The following is a 16,049-nucleotide window of genomic DNA, read 5'->3' as shown; positions in this document are numbered from 1 at the left end:
CACCTTGACCTACCTTGTGTCATTAGTCCTCAATGGACTCACCTGTGGAACTTGTTAAAGATATATGTGCCTGCATCCCAGCCTGCTCTCAGAAGAGATCTGGAAAATGCATTTTTTGTATAAATTCCACAGGTGATTCTGATACATACATCTGGTTATCTCCTACTGCTTTATCTCATTTCTTCTTCATAAAAATCTTGAGAAATACTTGGGCAATTTTTAAGGAGGACAAAAAGGAAGGAACAAAAGTAACTTTTCAGGCATTCAGTTCTGTCTGTGCTATGATCATGAAGGTATGAGGAGTGTGTTTCTGTGCTCAGTGGATTTGAAAACGTGACGACCTAAGCCTTCATCTTTTCTTTTCTCTGGTTCCTCTCTGCAGTCTCCTTTCAGCCTGCTTCAGGAATGAGCTTGTGGAGCCCCGGAGAGAAACTCCGAAACAATCTGACGTCTTCTTTAGACATTCCAACTCCCACAACCGATCAGTGTACCCATAGAGCTCCCCTCCCCGTGTTTGAAGAGTGTGTGTTTGTTGTTTGTCCATGTCTTTATCTTTGTGTACTTGTGTGTGTGTACCCAGCCCTCGTAGGCAGGACTTGAAGACACTTTGGCTCAGAGACGCAACTGCTCAAAGGCACACAGCCTCTAGTGAGAGAATCATTGGAAGGGACTCAAAACTTTACCAGAAAGGGCGTTTTCTGCAGATTTGTGTCCTGTGATCTGATGTTGGCCGATCAGGAACTTCTGTGTTTGTCTGTGAGCTTCTGGTCGTTTCCTGGCAGGAAGGGAGTCAGGTGGGGAGAGGGGCATTAAGATGTTTATTGGAACCCGTTTCTGTTACCTTCTGTTGTGTTTCTAAAACTCATAAAGAAGCTTTTGAGCAGGTCTCAAACTTACGAAATGTTTTTAAGAAAAAGAGAAAAACGTTGTTATTGTCTATGCAAAAGTAGATTGTAGGTGATTGAGAGACTCAGGCCCTTTGAATGCTGGTCATGAAGCAATATTGCAAATAGTACCAAACTAAGGTGTCCAGTGTACTGCTGGGCAGAGAGGTGACAATCACCACATGTAGCCACTTTGGGGAGGATAGGGTGTTTTTTCTTTTTTGAGAACTTGCATTATGATTATCCTTCCCTCGCAGGGAGCTACAAAGCTCAGTAGTGCTCTGTGAGACCCTGTCTCTGCCACCATATGTCAGTATATCTGATATGATAGAGAGTCTTCTTGCGCATGAAACCCTGGAGACCTATCCCAAAACTGTTGTGTACACCCCAAGGTCAGTATGCTAAAATTGTGGTTTCAGTAGGAAGATATAAAACCACCCCAGTCATGTTGTCCCAGGCAGTTTTTCCATTACTAAGTGCCCCAAATGGAGTTCAAAGACCTCTCACTGAATCTGTGACGAATCTGGAGCATCTAGCCCTCAATGCTACCCACCGTGAAACCAGCCATTTTTCTGACATTGTTCACATGCGTTTCTCCAGGTTCTCCACCCCAGTCTTTCCCCACCAAATCGATTCACTCTGTATCACCGAGACAATGATATCTTGTTATTGAGGCTGTTGCTTTAATGGATGTGTGATTTAAATTTTCAATAAACTTTTGCATCTTGGTTTATCTTACCGTTTTTTGTTTCTGTCTCTCTTGCTTCCCCTCCCCCACTCTGAATTACTAGACTATCTTACTGTAAATGCTTGAAATGCCATGCGTAAGTCAAAAAGCAAGAGTAACAAAACAGTCGCTTTGGTCCTGTCTATATTTCTTCAGCATTATTTTGTGTTTTATTTAATACACACTGCATCAAAGTTATCCTAAAAATTCAATACAATGGTTAGACTAATTTAAAAATATATTTTAGATGTAATAGGGTTTAATTTTGATATGGGGAGCTGGACACTATTATACTACTTATTGACATCTTTGAAAAACTCTCAAGTTGTAGCTTATGTTGCCAAATTTGCTAAAATGAATTTAAATCAAATCCAAATCTATTAAATAATTTGGCTTCTATGATGTAGGCATTAGCAAATATTTAGCCAAAAACCCTTGGTGAAACCTGTTGTCCAATTTACTTTTTGTTTTTATTTATAGTATGTTCTGTGCTCTGAGTTATTGTTTTCAAAAGCTTTATTAGAATATGTCTTAAGTTAAAATAATTGATCTCATAGATTTGATAAATACTTAAGAAAACATTTTTATGTTTGAGATAAAAATATATTAGTAAAATCAGGTGATCATATGCTCTTGTTACTTTTGCAAAGTGTTTGCAGTTAGCCTAATCACTTTGATTTGCAAAGCCCTTAAAGGGTTGGTGTGTATGTTTAGGTATTTAACATTTGCTTTTATTCTGAATGTTTTTTTAGTGGAGGTACAATTACTTTTCTTATATTTCATGTCTTCCCTTTTTTCTTTTTTTTTTTTTTTTTGCCTTTGGCCTTCCTCATACAAGAGATGTACTGTTTTATCTTCAATATCTCCTCCCCCCCTCAAATTTTACATACTTCAGAAATGGTTTATTAGAATAGATTTAGCCTGAAGTATTTTTAAATTCTACTCGAGAGTTGCTTTTAAAATTAGCAGTGGAAGATTTGAACTACAAAGGAGGAAAAAAAGGTATAGTGGAATCCTCGGCATCTGGTAGGTGGAGAGAGTAATTTGTGTCTTAGGAATTTTGACGTTTTACCATGTAGTCACTAGAGCTCGAATCAGGAAACCTGATTTCTAATCTCAGGGGATCTGACACCAACAGCCCTGAAATTCGAAATGGTATTCTAAACAATGCACATAGATGCTTACATTGTTGGAGTTAAGAACTAGGAATTCCCTTCACCTGGATTTCTCCTCAAAACTAAAAATCCATGCCATATGCCTTTCTGCATCCAGTCCCTTGGATTCCCAGAAGAATCTAGTGAGCATCTAAAGAAAACAACCCTGGGTATGCACGTTGTCATCTTTCCTGAGGAGCATTGTGTTCTCAATTTCTGGATTTTGATTTTGGTTTCCGATGGGGGCTGGTTAAGAAAAGCTCAACTGCACAGATCTTGTTGTTCTAGACACATTTTCCCTCTCTTCAGTTTCCCCAGAAATCCTTGAGACTGTCTATCCAAGGACCATGGCATTAGGTCTGTACTTGGGGAGTGGGAGGATATGGTTGTCCTACACGGTCCTTAGATTGGCCCTGAATTTATTTAGTCTCATTTCCTTTTCCTCAATGTGCAGAGGCTGTCAGAATGTTCCTTCTGTTTCAGACATTGTGACTTTAATAATAAACAGACTACCTTGATCTCTCTCCTTGTAGTTTGAAGACTCACTTCTCCATTAAAGGAGATGCATTCAGATTTTCTGACCTTTTTAGATTCCCTTATCCCCAGTCATTTGCTTGTCCTAATTTCTAAGTTTGTCCAGTTAATAATTGATATCCCCTCTGGATACTTTTCCTATTAATTCTTGAATTAGAACCTTCCATCCCCTTAACCACATACTAGAATGTTCAAGATTTGGAGCTGGAGGTAAGAGTGAAGGCAAACCTTCTTGCATACCTAGAAGTCACTGGGCAACATGCAGGACTCTTTTTTTTTTTTTTTTTTTTTGACAGGTAGAGCGGACAGTGAGACAGACAGAGAGAAAGGTCTTCCTTTTGCCGTTGGTTCACCCTCCAATGGCCGCCGTGATCCGAAGGCAGGAGCCAGGTGCTTCTCCTGGTCTCCCATGTGGGTGCAGGGCCTAAGCACTTGGGCCATAGCAGAGAGCTGGCCTGGAAGAGGGGCAACCAGGACAGAATCCAGTGACCCGACCGGGACTAGAACCCGGTGTGCCGGCGCCACAGGCAGAGGATTAGCCTATTGAGCCATGGCACCGGCCAACATGCAGGACTCTTACATTATCTCATTTAATCTTCCTAGAAAAACTTCCAGAGCAAATGTCATGCCTGTTCTATAGATTAAGAAAGTGAGATCCAAGAGACTTGCATAATAGCCCAAGTCACATAATTAATTTGTATCAGACCCAAAAGGTGGCCCAGATGGTTTGATTGGCTCCAAAATCTATATTTCTTTGTTGTTCGTCTGTGGTTTCTGACCTAGCCTCTTTAAATTAAGTGGCTTTTGATGAAAAACAATAAATTAACTAACAAATTAGTCAAATCAAAATAATGACCATAAGGGAAAGAGAGAAGGAAATTATAACAGGATTTAGAAGAAGATATTTATGATAACTGAGGATGCATGGAAAGTCCAGAGCTTGAAAGTGTATCCTTATTTTCCTGATTGTGAACATCAGCAGTTCAAGTGACGCTTTCCTTTAGCCCTTACCTTATGTTCAAATGGCTTCGGGGATTAGGACATATTGCTGAAGGTCTCTAGGTAACAGAAGAGCAACTTAGATCTGAAAAACGGGCTATTCAGCATCTTAGGTACTGTGCAATGGCAAAGACAGGTGAAGAAAAAGCTGCTAGCAAAACTTCTTTTTGCTACATTGCCCTGTGTTTTGCTATATTTAATAGAGACTTATGGATCTTCCTAAGTAGATCCAAATGTTCTGACTCCAATGCAAGGCTCCTGTACAGGGATAGAGTGGGTTTGGAAGTGTTTTCTAATAGCTGGGTGACCCCTTTATCAAATTTCTCACTCCTTACTCTTTTTCAGTTTCTCACATTTCTTTTACCCCTTCACTCATTTTTTATCCTGTAACCTATTTTCCATCACTGTCTTATTTCTGGGAAAGTGCCACAGAGTGAAATATAAAACTCTTGGATTAGATACCAGGAGACCTAATTGTACCCTCAATTATCCATTTAGCAATTTATGATCTTGGGCACACTTATTTCTCAGAGACTTATAGTTACTCATCTGCATAATAGGAATAATGATCTCTACCCATCATGCCCTACTATACCATGATCTGTTCCACAGGCGGTTGTGACAGTCATTCAGATCATGTGTGAAAGAGAGACTGTAACCTGAAGTGTTTATAATCCTATAAACCTCTGTTTTTACAATTTGGATCTATGATTGTGAGTGCTTGAGAAGTACTAAAGAGGAAAACAGTGCCCTACTACTTTACAAGCTGTCGTGGTAAAAATGCACCAGAAGTGTACATCATACATTACACCTTGTCATGCTAATTTATTCAAATGTTGTACAGTATATTGCTTACATTCCCTTAGCTATAGCTCTTCAGAGGGATAGAATAGAGGCTTCCCTGATTCCATGTAATTTTGGAGAGGACACAGTGGCAGCTTCAAAGATCAACCCTACAACTGTACCTCTTTTAAACATTCTTTTATTTTTTAAATTATTTTTCCATGTTTTCTTGTGACCTAGGTTCATTTACAGAACATTCAAAATTTGAATCCTATGAAAATAAAACTGAAAGAAGGCAGTTTATTTGTCCTTCAAATATAGTAACAGAAAAAAGGCAAATAGGAATAAAATATTATGTCTTGTTTGATGATTGTTAAAGGGAGTTTTTCCCATCAAAGGTTAGAAACATGCTAACCTTTCATTCTGTGGTCACAGTAATTACATAGTATTAATGCTTTGTAGTATAGAAAGTTCTTTCTCAGTTTCTGTTTTTCAGTTCTTATCATGGCCTTACAGGGTAGCATGGATTACTGTCTCCATTGTATCCATTATTCTATGAGCATCTCGAAGATGGGAACCATTTCCTTTTAGATTTCCATGCTCTAATACCTAATGCACACAGCAAGTATATATGTATATAATTTACATTAATTCTGGAGGAATATTTTGCAATGTACAATTCAAGGCCATATTTTACTGTGAGACTTGTTGGAAATGACCAGTGCCCACTCTTCAGTGTCCCATGCTGATCATCATTCCCATGTTTGTGTTCCTAGGACCTCGATGCAGTCTCAGTCTTCATACGGTAACAGCTCCCCACCTCTGAACAAAATGAACAGCATGAACAAGCTGCCTTCTGTGAGCCAGCTTATCAACCCTCAGCAGCGCAACGCCCTCACTCCCACCACCATTCCTGATGGCATGGGAGCCAACAGTAAGAGCATCCCCCTTTAGCTGCAACTGAAGAATGAACAGGGCTAGTGTAGTTGAAAATTTTGCTCTTGAATGGGGAAAAGGGTTGTTGCTAAGCTAAGTGAGAGGCACGGTGGGACAAATCAAAACAAACTTGAGTGGCTTGGGTTTCTCAGAGTTACCTTCTTACTCTTGAAGTGTATGGTTCCTTACAGAACACACTAGTAGAGATGGAGAAGACTGTTCCTTCAGTGGGGATAAGGCTGTCTGAAATAGTCCACTTCCTGCAACTTTACAAAGAGTCAAAAGGAAATGTATCCAATGTGTAGGAAGTAGCGTAATATAGTAGACTTAAAATCTAGGGACAAATTGTAGTCTGTACTCAATTGCAAAATTAGTCACTTCTTTGCTATAATGCTCAATTTTCCATTAGGAAAATTGTCACTCTGCCCACTTAATCAATTATAAGTCTATGCTCTTGCAATCTTTGCCTTCTGAACTCATCTGCTGTATCTCACACACAGTATCGAATTGATCTATAGAGAGGTCTGCCTTTTACTTATTCACACACAAATTCCTCATATGAACTAAGTATAAGTGTAAAAGTATGAAAATTGGGCCTTCAAATATATGACGATTGGCATATAACTTTGCTATAAATATAATTATCTTGTCCACTAAAAATAGATCTAGAAAAGTGTATACCCAAACTTGACAAGAAAAGGATGGTAAAAATTCAGAAGAATATATAATATCCTTAGGGATGCAGAAGACTGAACAGGTATCCTGTAGTCTCCTCCCCTCCCTCTTGTTCATTGAAATCCCTACTTATTTTTTATCAAAGACTTGATCAGAAATTAGCATTGCCTTGAATGGAATGGGTTTTTTGAAAGAAAGGATGCTAGGTTGTGACTTTCTGTAGTCTGGTGAAAGATGTTCACAATTCAGTGAGATAGAGTTGTATGTCCTATGGTTGCTTGATATGGCAACAAAGACTTTAGAGTCAGACTATTCTCTTACTAGTGAAAAACACATTCTAGGTCCCAAAACCTGACCTCCCAACAGGTCTGCTACTTTGACAGTGAAATACTAGGGATCATTCATGTTCTCCTTTGTTTTCCTTCTAGTGAGATCTTAGAATCCTCAACTGATATAAAGGATGACATAATAGTGACAATGGTGGTGATTCTTTTCAATTGTGTTCCTTATCTGCTTTTGCCTATTAATACTTTGCAATTCTTTGATGTACTCAGAAAAATCAGAGGGTAAACAAAATGAGATATGATAGGGTTCTTGCTCTCTACTTAGCTTGTTAGTGACAGAGGTTTTCCTAATGAGTACGCTACCATTCACTGAAAAACAAAACAAAACAAAATGCAATCATCTTTTTGTAGATGCATTACTTCACTATTTTTTATCTGAAAACTAAATAATGTTAGTGTTAAACATTTCTTCTGTATCAGTGAATCTTTATAAGTTGTGGTTTAGGGAAGTACCAATGAGTATTGGTGATTTTTCTGTATATAACCATGAAGTGGGCCGTAAGAAAGAGTTGGAATCTTTAATGTTGTCCTTCCTTATTAGGGGTATTGTTCCTTACAGATATTCAGTGTGTCTTCCTATTCACAAATAAATATTCCAAAGGTCACTTTCATTTATGAGTTTGTTCATTTGTTCACTTAGTTGGGTAGCAGGCACTGTGCTAGTGTCAGTAGAGATCTAAACATGTGTACCTTCTGATTTCTATGCTTGAGGGGGTTAGTATAGTGAGGGAGAAGAAATAAAACCATGAAAGCAACTAGAAGGAGGGATATGTTAACATGAGGAACAATGAGTGATTAGACAGAATTAGAGAAAGGAGTGATAAGAGATTGTCAGATGGTGTACAGAGGCCAAGAAATATGTCATTAATATTGGAGCCTAGTGACTATTCTGTGTACCTAGACGCAGGAGGCTTGAAGGGGGCATAATGAGAGAAAAGACAGAAATGAGAAGCTGGTAACTGAGTCCCTTCCTGAGCTTAAACCAGACAAGATGGTTCCAGGGATTCTGGTATGTGATGATGGCAGTAACCCTCTCTATTCCTCCTGCTTCTGTTCAGTTCCTATGATGGGCACCCACATGCCAATGGCTGGAGACATGAATGGACTCAGCCCTACCCAAGCCCTCCCTCCCCCACTCTCCATGCCATCCACCTCCCACTGCACCCCCCCACCTCCGTATCCCACAGATTGCAGCATTGTCAGGTGAGTCCTCAACATGTGCCCCTGGGTGCCTGTTCTAAGCATATCTGGTTGGTGGAGGGTGGACACTGTAAAAATTGAAAAAATATTTGGATAAAAAAGAAAGCAGCCCTGTAGTTGAAGTTCAGCCCCTGTTGTCTCTGATTTATGGAGTGGTCAGCAATGTTAATCAAGGAGAATTTCTATAATGAACATGGGAAAAAGTGAAAATGTGTGTTTATAGACATGGAGTTTTCATGCCTGCCTTGCCATCTTCACTTATTCCCTGCCTCCTTACACTGTCAATTGTGGCCCTCAAATTGGTGCTCAAGGGCTGGGTTTCCCAAAAGGGCAATACACTTGCTATCTTGCTCCCTTTCTTGCGCTCTAGGCCTCATAGCTCTCAGGCACCAAGGGACCATAATTTTGGAGTTGGATGTCCATAAAAACTTAAATATTAGCAAAATGATGTAAATTTTTAATAATTTGATGGCCTCTGCTATTTTGCATATGGGAAATGGGTGCAGTCCAAGAAGGGGAATTCATATAGAAAGGGAAAGAAATGCATAAAGCCTGAAAGATCTGTTTTACACAAATGTTTACAGATCTTTACAGATGTTTTACACAGAGGTAGGTTCCCAAATTTTGTGCCTACTGCACAGCTTCTGCACCTGCTTCATGAACAGGATGATTCTCTTATTTGGCTGTGGGAAAGATTTATATTCATTCCCATGCAGTGTCAGTCATGGAGATGGAAAAGTGCATGGCTTACCCCACCAAGCACCTGGAACTATGATCATGGCAGTGTCATCAATCTCAGGCTAGCAACAAATTGGAGGGGTCCCATGTTCTGAAGGATGACATAATGACTCTACAGAGTAGTGACTTAGAATTTTTCTTCATCATGTCAGCATTCTCAAAAATCATGAATATAATGCAGTTAGATTGAGATGCTCTTTTTGTATTGAAGACAGAGGAGAAAAGAATTCTGGGGACCTGACCACTGACTCCATCCTTTCACCTTCTGCGATTGTTCCTAAGGCACGTACACATTCCACAGATCACCATTTGGAAAAAATAAAAAAACAACAATAATAAAACTGATCTTCTGGAATCCCTATTGCTGATTTTTCTTTTCTACATACCTAAAATTCAAGTCACTTATAATCTACACTCCTCAAATCCCAGGCCCACATATATTTTATCTTACCCTAGTCTGTAATGTAGGGCATCCAAGGGCAAAATGTTGGGTTTTCCTTTATCTCGCCAATGCAGTTGGGGTGAACTTTCTTTTTCTGTTTCCTCCTTCCTCTTCCCTCTTCCCTCTGCAGTTTCTTAGCAAGGTTGGGCTGTTCATCATGTCTGGACTATTTCACGACCCAGGGGCTGACCACCATCTATCAGATTGAGCATTACTCCATGGATGTAAGTAACTGTTAGACTTTTGAGTTTTATTTCTTCATGTCCTTCCTCTAGCAATATCTGCCTTTTAGATCCACCCCTGCTAGTTTTGAAATTTGTTTTTGCCATGCCCCCAGTCCTCTTTTAATGGGACTTATAATAATGTTAGTAAGATTTCTAGGCCTCAAACTGTCCATATGAGAAACTCAAAAAAATAAATAGTCTTCTTTAGGTATCTGATGAGTCAACAATTATCTATTGTACTCATACTATATGCCAAGTGGAAAGAGGAGATACAATTCTGCCATCAAGAAATGTATAATCCCTAAAGAATTCAGACAACTTTTTGGATGTTCTCTTTAATCTATATAAATCCCCAGAGAGGATACCAGGAAGAAATGGTTGCTATTCTCACTTAAAAACTTGGGAGAAATGATGAAATAGTCACTTTTCATGATGAGATAATGACAGAACCAGGACTAGAACCCTGGTTTGTGAACATCTAGTACATATCCATATTAATGGGCCATTTCTTGCTCTCCTTAATGTAGAACATTGAGGAGATTCAGCTACAGATTGCTTCAATTCTCAGTCCTGTCAGAATAGGGCCCAGCCATCCCTGATCACTGGGCATGACCACTAGTCATAGTTGTAGGTCCTCATCATGCAGTTTAATGGCAGTGAAAGCCTAGAGTTTTCTGGGCTCCAGTTAATCAAATTGGGTTCTAAACTATTTCCTTTCTGGCTTTGTTATTCTTTGATTTGCCTTCTGAAATAAGCTGGATGAGAGGGTACTTTTTCTTGCTTCCTTCTCTACTTCTTGAACTGTTGCTCATGTGGGAGCTAGTGTTGCTCTGGTTTTCAGCAATCCAGTTGTCCTTTCAGGCTGTTCTTCATGTTGCTCTCTTTGAGGGTCACTCTCCTCTCTCCTCGCTTCCAGAGGGTACTTTGGACTGGTGGAAGAAGACAGTCTCTGCCTCTGCTGCTGCTTCTGTAGTTGAAACCTCTCTATTCCCCTCCTTGAGCACCGATGCTAGAGATATCCCCACATCATGAGAATGCCCCAGCTCTTGCTGACAAGTACATACTATGTGGTCCCTAGACCCACCCCTCTCCACTGCGTAAATCACCCTTGGCTGCTGCTCCTTGATAGAATGAATTGTCAGTGAAAACTCTACAGGATTCAGATTATCAGCACGTCAATCCACTGAAGAGAACAGAGTTGCCCCGTATTTGAGGGAGCCTCCTTCCTAAAGTCCTCCGTGGTGGATCAGGGAAGCTGCCCCTTGCCTCACTTTTTAAAGTCTTCCTTTCCAGTTGTCCCTACTGGGGAGTAATCAGGATGTTTCCCTGGTTGTTAGGATGTATAGATGGTTCCAGAAATCCATCTGTTCTTAATGCCAACTCAGGGCCACAGCTTTCTCACCTGTCAGTAACCAGTGAAAATCTACCTAAAGAGTCTTGGAGATTAGGGAAAGATAGTTTACAAAGCACTTCGGACTTACTGAGCATCTCCTAAGTATAAAGAGCAAAGAAGCAAAAACAGTTTATACTCACTTCTCTATTTGTAGTTTACCTTCTTTTTATTGTATTCTTCTGCTGTAGAAGGAAATTGGAGAAACTCCTATGGCCTGAAAATTGACACCACTAGGAAATTCTGACTCTGTGTTAGGAAGAGTTGAGAGGCTGTACAGTTTCCCCACCTTCACCTCAGTTTTCTCCTGTAGATTTCTGGAACAGACATCTTCTTTTCTGCTTATCTATTAGCACCCATCTAGTTATTTGACATCTCTTCCTGGAAAAGGAGTATGGTTAAATTTAGAAGTTTTCTTTAGCATCCCCATAGGATGCAAAGAGTTAATAATATATAAATTCTTAACATATTTATATAAATTCTTAACATATCTAAATTCTTATAAAGTATGCTTTATAGTATTTTCATAGCTACATTTACATTTAAGTCCACAATATATGTTGACTTAAAAATAAAATATACCCATTTTACTAATGAAGACACAGGCCAGAACTGCGAAAATTCTATAGCTGGTTGGTGGCAATAAGAACTTAAGCCATATATTTTCTTACTCCAAGAACAGTGTGCTTCCTGTTTATTAGGATGTTGCATAAAAAATGTAAGCTATTGTTGAGATGCTACCAAGGTTAGTTAAAATCAGTCCTACCTGTGATGCCTGCTACCCTAATGTGGACACAATTGCTCTGCCTTTTGATATCTTGGTTTATCCAAACACCAAGAGACCTTTTGGCCCATGGGTCAGTAGGTCAGTTTTAGGCTGAGAGGCTTTCCTGTGTCCTGTTTATTCTTTCAGTTGTTTAACTTCGTACATGTCAGCTTCTCTGAACTTTAGTTTCTCTGTCTACATAACATGAATACTGCTAATCTGAGGGTACGAACATAAATGAGCCCACGAACAGAAAGTAATTAGTTCAGTGCCTGGCATGTGGGCAGTGCTGAAGCTCCATAAGTAACCTTTCTTGCTCATCTCCTCACTCAGTGGGGGCAACATTCCATGAATACATTTCTTTTAGTATCTAGAACCAGGTAGATTTAAGGGTTAGAAAGGGTCTTATGTTTATGGCTTGGAATTTTGTACACTCATCTAATTATGATCTCTATCTTATCAGTGAAGAAACTGAGGCTCGTAGAGAATCAATGGAGTGTTATCCAGAAGCAGAGATGGCACCTCAAGGCTGTGCCCTAGTGCTTAGTTACAGGTAGCACTGACACCTATCAGAAAGTTAATTTTATTTTCTAATTTAAAGATAAAATTTTTCAGATAAATGAGAGCACTAGAGAATAAAAAAATGGTATGGAGTAAATGTCTGTCTGTTCTACGTCTGCCTGAATCCCTTCCATGTCATGCAGGATTTGGCAAGTCTGAAGATCCCTGAGCAATTCCGACATGCCATCTGGAAGGGCATCCTGGACCACCGGCAGCTGCACGACTTTTCCTCACCTCCCCATCTCCTGCGGACCCCCAGTGGTGCCTCTACGGTCAGTGTGGGCTCCAGTGAGACCCGAGGCGAGCGCGTTATTGATGCTGTGCGCTTCACTCTCCGCCAGACCATCTCCTTCCCACCCCGTGATGAGTGGAATGACTTCAACTTCGACATGGATGCCCGACGCAACAAGCAGCAGCGCATCAAGGAGGAAGGGGAATGAGCTCCTTTACGTGGGCTCTTCCTGAGCTCTGTCTACCCCCTACAGGGCTCTTCTCCTAGATCACCAAAGCAATCTCCCTAGCTCCTCCTCTCCCTCATCTCAGTCTGGTTTCCTAAGGGAAAGAGAAGAGGCTGCCTCTTAGCCAGCATCTGACCTGGCGTCTGATTCCGATTCTGGCTTTAAGCCTTCAAAACTATTGCTTGCTGGACTGAGCTGTCTTGGTTAGGTAGACATGAGCAAAAAAGCAGTGGGTGTCTCCTTAAGCTGCAGAGATCTCTCATTGACTTTTATAAAGCATTTTCACCCTTATAGTCTAAGACTATATATATATATATATATATAAATATGCAGTATATATTTTTGGGTAGGGGCATTGAGTGTTGTTTAAAATGTAATTTAAAGGAAAGGAAATTGAGTTGCACTTACTTTTTTTTATTTACTTATTTTTGGATGACTTATCTATACTTCCCTTCTCTCAAGGGGTATCCTATATGGTAACAGGTATCTACAGCTTGGCACACAGGAGTAATAATGCATATAGATCCCTAAGTTCCTTGAATGCTAAACACATACCATATCAAACCCTTGACTAGATCCAGTTGTATTTATCATTGTTTGTTAAGTGGTTGAGACTGTATATATGTACACGATTTTCTACATTTGTGTATTTTACGTTACCAATATCCTTTCCAATAATGTTTGTTCACTTTGATGCTGTTTAGTGCATTTACAAAAAAATGTCCATGTTCACACAGTCACACACTAAAGAATCACATTCTCTCCTGCTTTTGGGTAGGATTGAGGAATGTGGACCATGGCTAAAGTTCTTAAAAGGTCCATGGCAACAAGTTCAAAACATCTGCTATCATGTATCTGGATTTACCAGTAATGCCCTCAAATTTAGCATGAGATATCTTAGTATTTATTGGGAATGCTTTTCTACTATAACAGAAGCCTTAAGACCCAATTTTGCTACTAGTTTCACTAATTCATACACAATGACTATTTTTTGGTAGAGTTCAGGTTGACTCAATTGGCATAGACACCATCTTTGTAGTTCTTACAAGTTTTAATGTCTACTGAGAATATCCAGGAAAAATAGGATTCATCCAGAAAAAATGAATCTCTACTAAAGAGTAAGATGTCTCAATGAACTTGATGCTCCTGAAAGTTCTTCCAAAATAAAGACAATATTACTTAGTATCTGTTTCTTTTAAAGACACTTCTGTCAGTATAACTGCATGCCTACACTTGTTTACCTTTCTCTCTTCAAGATTTAAAGTAGGAAAGTGATTTGGAAGATACGAAATTATGAGATCAGTTTTCCTGTAGCATTGGTTGCATCACTGTATCATTTTTCTTTTTTGATCAACAACTGTGAGCACCCAGTATCTTGTCCCTCTCCCTTCAGGACTGTGCACAGATATAAAAATGCTTCCATAGATCAAGAATCAGCCTTCAGTGGAAGCTCTTGCTGCAGCCATGTAAACAGAATTGTTCGCAAACTTTGGGAAAACATGTATATGACAATATTCCCCCTAGGGCTTTTGAAAACATGCTTTATAACAAATATTTGTTTTTCAAAATATTAAATATTTTGTATATATGCTAATGAGCTCTAAACTCTTCCCATGCATTCTGGTAAAGGGCTATCATTGCACATAAGTTTCCATTTTTATTTTAAAGTGCAAAAGGGCTAATTTGGCTCTAAAATGTAATGTATGAGTTTTCTCTGAAAAGTGTATATATATTTTGTGTATGAAACATACTTTGTGTTTTGATTCATTTTTTCCTAGGGATAGTGGGTTTTCCAGAACCACAATTGAAACTTTTTGTATTGTTTTTATATTTTCATGGAAATACCATTTAGTAAGAATACGATGCCAAATAAGAAATAATACCACACTTGTAAGAAGTGGGGGGGGGGAGGGAAAGTTGTTTTGTATTTTTTTTATTTTGTACGTTAAAAAGAATGAGTCCTTGATTTCAACATTTTATTGTGCTTAAATGAGAATAAGCACAGTTAATTTCTGGAGCAAGTGTGCAGCTTTGTAAACCCATTAAGGGAAAAATGAAAGCTGTGTCTTGGTAATGTTAGGGGGACAAATGGTTTCCTTTACTGTCCTGAGTGTTTGAATAAACCTAGGACTTCTGAACTATTTCAGCACTATGTAGGTGGCACAAGGGACTCAGAAATCCCTGTACTGTATCTCAAGAGTTTGGCATTAGCCAAAACTGGGCACAACTATCTGGGAAGCAGTTCATACTCCTTGAGTGTTTGAGTAGCCAGGATAAGAGATGAAAATATATAAAGGACAGGCAACCGAGGCAGAACTTAATAGGGTTCTTGTGGCCTCAGCTCAATGTGATTAGCTGAAGAATGGGTTGTTTTTTTCTTTGGAGGTGATTATAAACAGAAATGGAGAGCAGAATTTTCTTCAAATAAATTTACTTTTCATTTTCTTGGTATTGCCCTAAAATACAGTATGTGGGATATTGAATGTTAAAGAGATGTGGGTTTTTTTAATTATTTTTATAACTACAAAAATTAAGCAAATGTCAGAAGTTTTATATGCCTTATTAATGTTTTTCAAAGGTTCTTTCTTATAGATGTGATGCTTTTTTTTTTAAGCTTCAGTTGCTTGTCTTTTGGTATTTTGTGTTAAAGGCTTTTGATGAGCCAGAGGCAAATCTTGAAGCCATTTATGTTTACCAAGACATGCAATAAAATTTAAAAAATAAAAATGCATTGAGAAATTGTGTTGCTGTGCTTGTGTCTGTGTGTGTGTTTGTGTGCGTAACTCTTTGTCCATTCTTCCCTTCTTTTGGTCTAATTTACATCTTGTAGGCAAAGAAGTGACATTGAAAGAGACATGTTTCTTTTTTTATCATAGCATTAATAATCTTGTTTTAGCTGATCTATGAAACAAAAAAGATGAAGAAGTCCTCTTCATTTGTTACATGAGTCACTCACATATTTAATACAGTATTTAATGGGATCAGAAAGAGTTTGCTTTCAGATACGGACCAGACTACAGGTATCCCTAGTGTCTAGCTTTGTGACCTTCCCATGGTGCTCAGTTTTGGCCTTCTCATCATTGTGGGAATGCAATGCAAATTGCCCTCATTGTCTGTGGGAACACAAGGCAGATGCTAGATTCTGACTAGGTCATTCTCTTTTAAACCCTGTGTTGAATATTACCTTTCAATTACGTACATCCATTTAGTCAATAAAATATCTACTCTATCAAA

General features: G+C 39.0%; 1 protein-coding gene across 14 annotated transcripts in view; it reads left to right on the top strand.

Annotated features, from left to right (window-relative positions):
- The window catches only part of TP63 (tumor protein p63), a 252,244-nt gene extending 236,690 nt beyond the window's left edge, over positions 1-15,554 (top strand). For 6 of the 14 annotated variants that reach the window (XM_089330856.1, XM_008266646.5, XM_002716509.6 and 3 more), the window contains 4 exons: positions 5,858-6,015; positions 8,095-8,239; positions 9,547-9,640; positions 12,501-15,554. In XM_089330856.1, coding sequence (XP_089186982.1) covers positions 5,858-6,015; positions 8,095-8,239; positions 9,547-9,640; positions 12,501-12,797 — 694 coding nt within the window. In that variant the 3' untranslated portion in view covers positions 12,798-15,554. Of the gene's footprint in view, positions 1-382; positions 1,618-5,857; positions 6,016-8,094; positions 8,240-9,546; positions 9,641-12,500 lie in introns of those variants that run through there. The other 8 variants (XM_089330861.1, XM_070072370.2, XM_008266649.5 and 5 more) reach the window with 3 other exon arrangements.
- The last annotated feature ends 495 nt before the right edge of the window (positions 15,555-16,049 follow it).

Source organism: Oryctolagus cuniculus, chromosome 4 (assembly GCF_051225735.1).
Source record: "Oryctolagus cuniculus isolate XC-2025 breed Fujian yellow rabbit chromosome 4, ASM5122573v1, whole genome shotgun sequence".
NCBI classification, from domain to species: domain Eukaryota; kingdom Metazoa; phylum Chordata; class Mammalia; order Lagomorpha; family Leporidae; genus Oryctolagus; species Oryctolagus cuniculus.
Note: the sequence above shows the minus strand (reverse complement) of the source record. Positions and strands in the feature narration are given on the sequence as shown.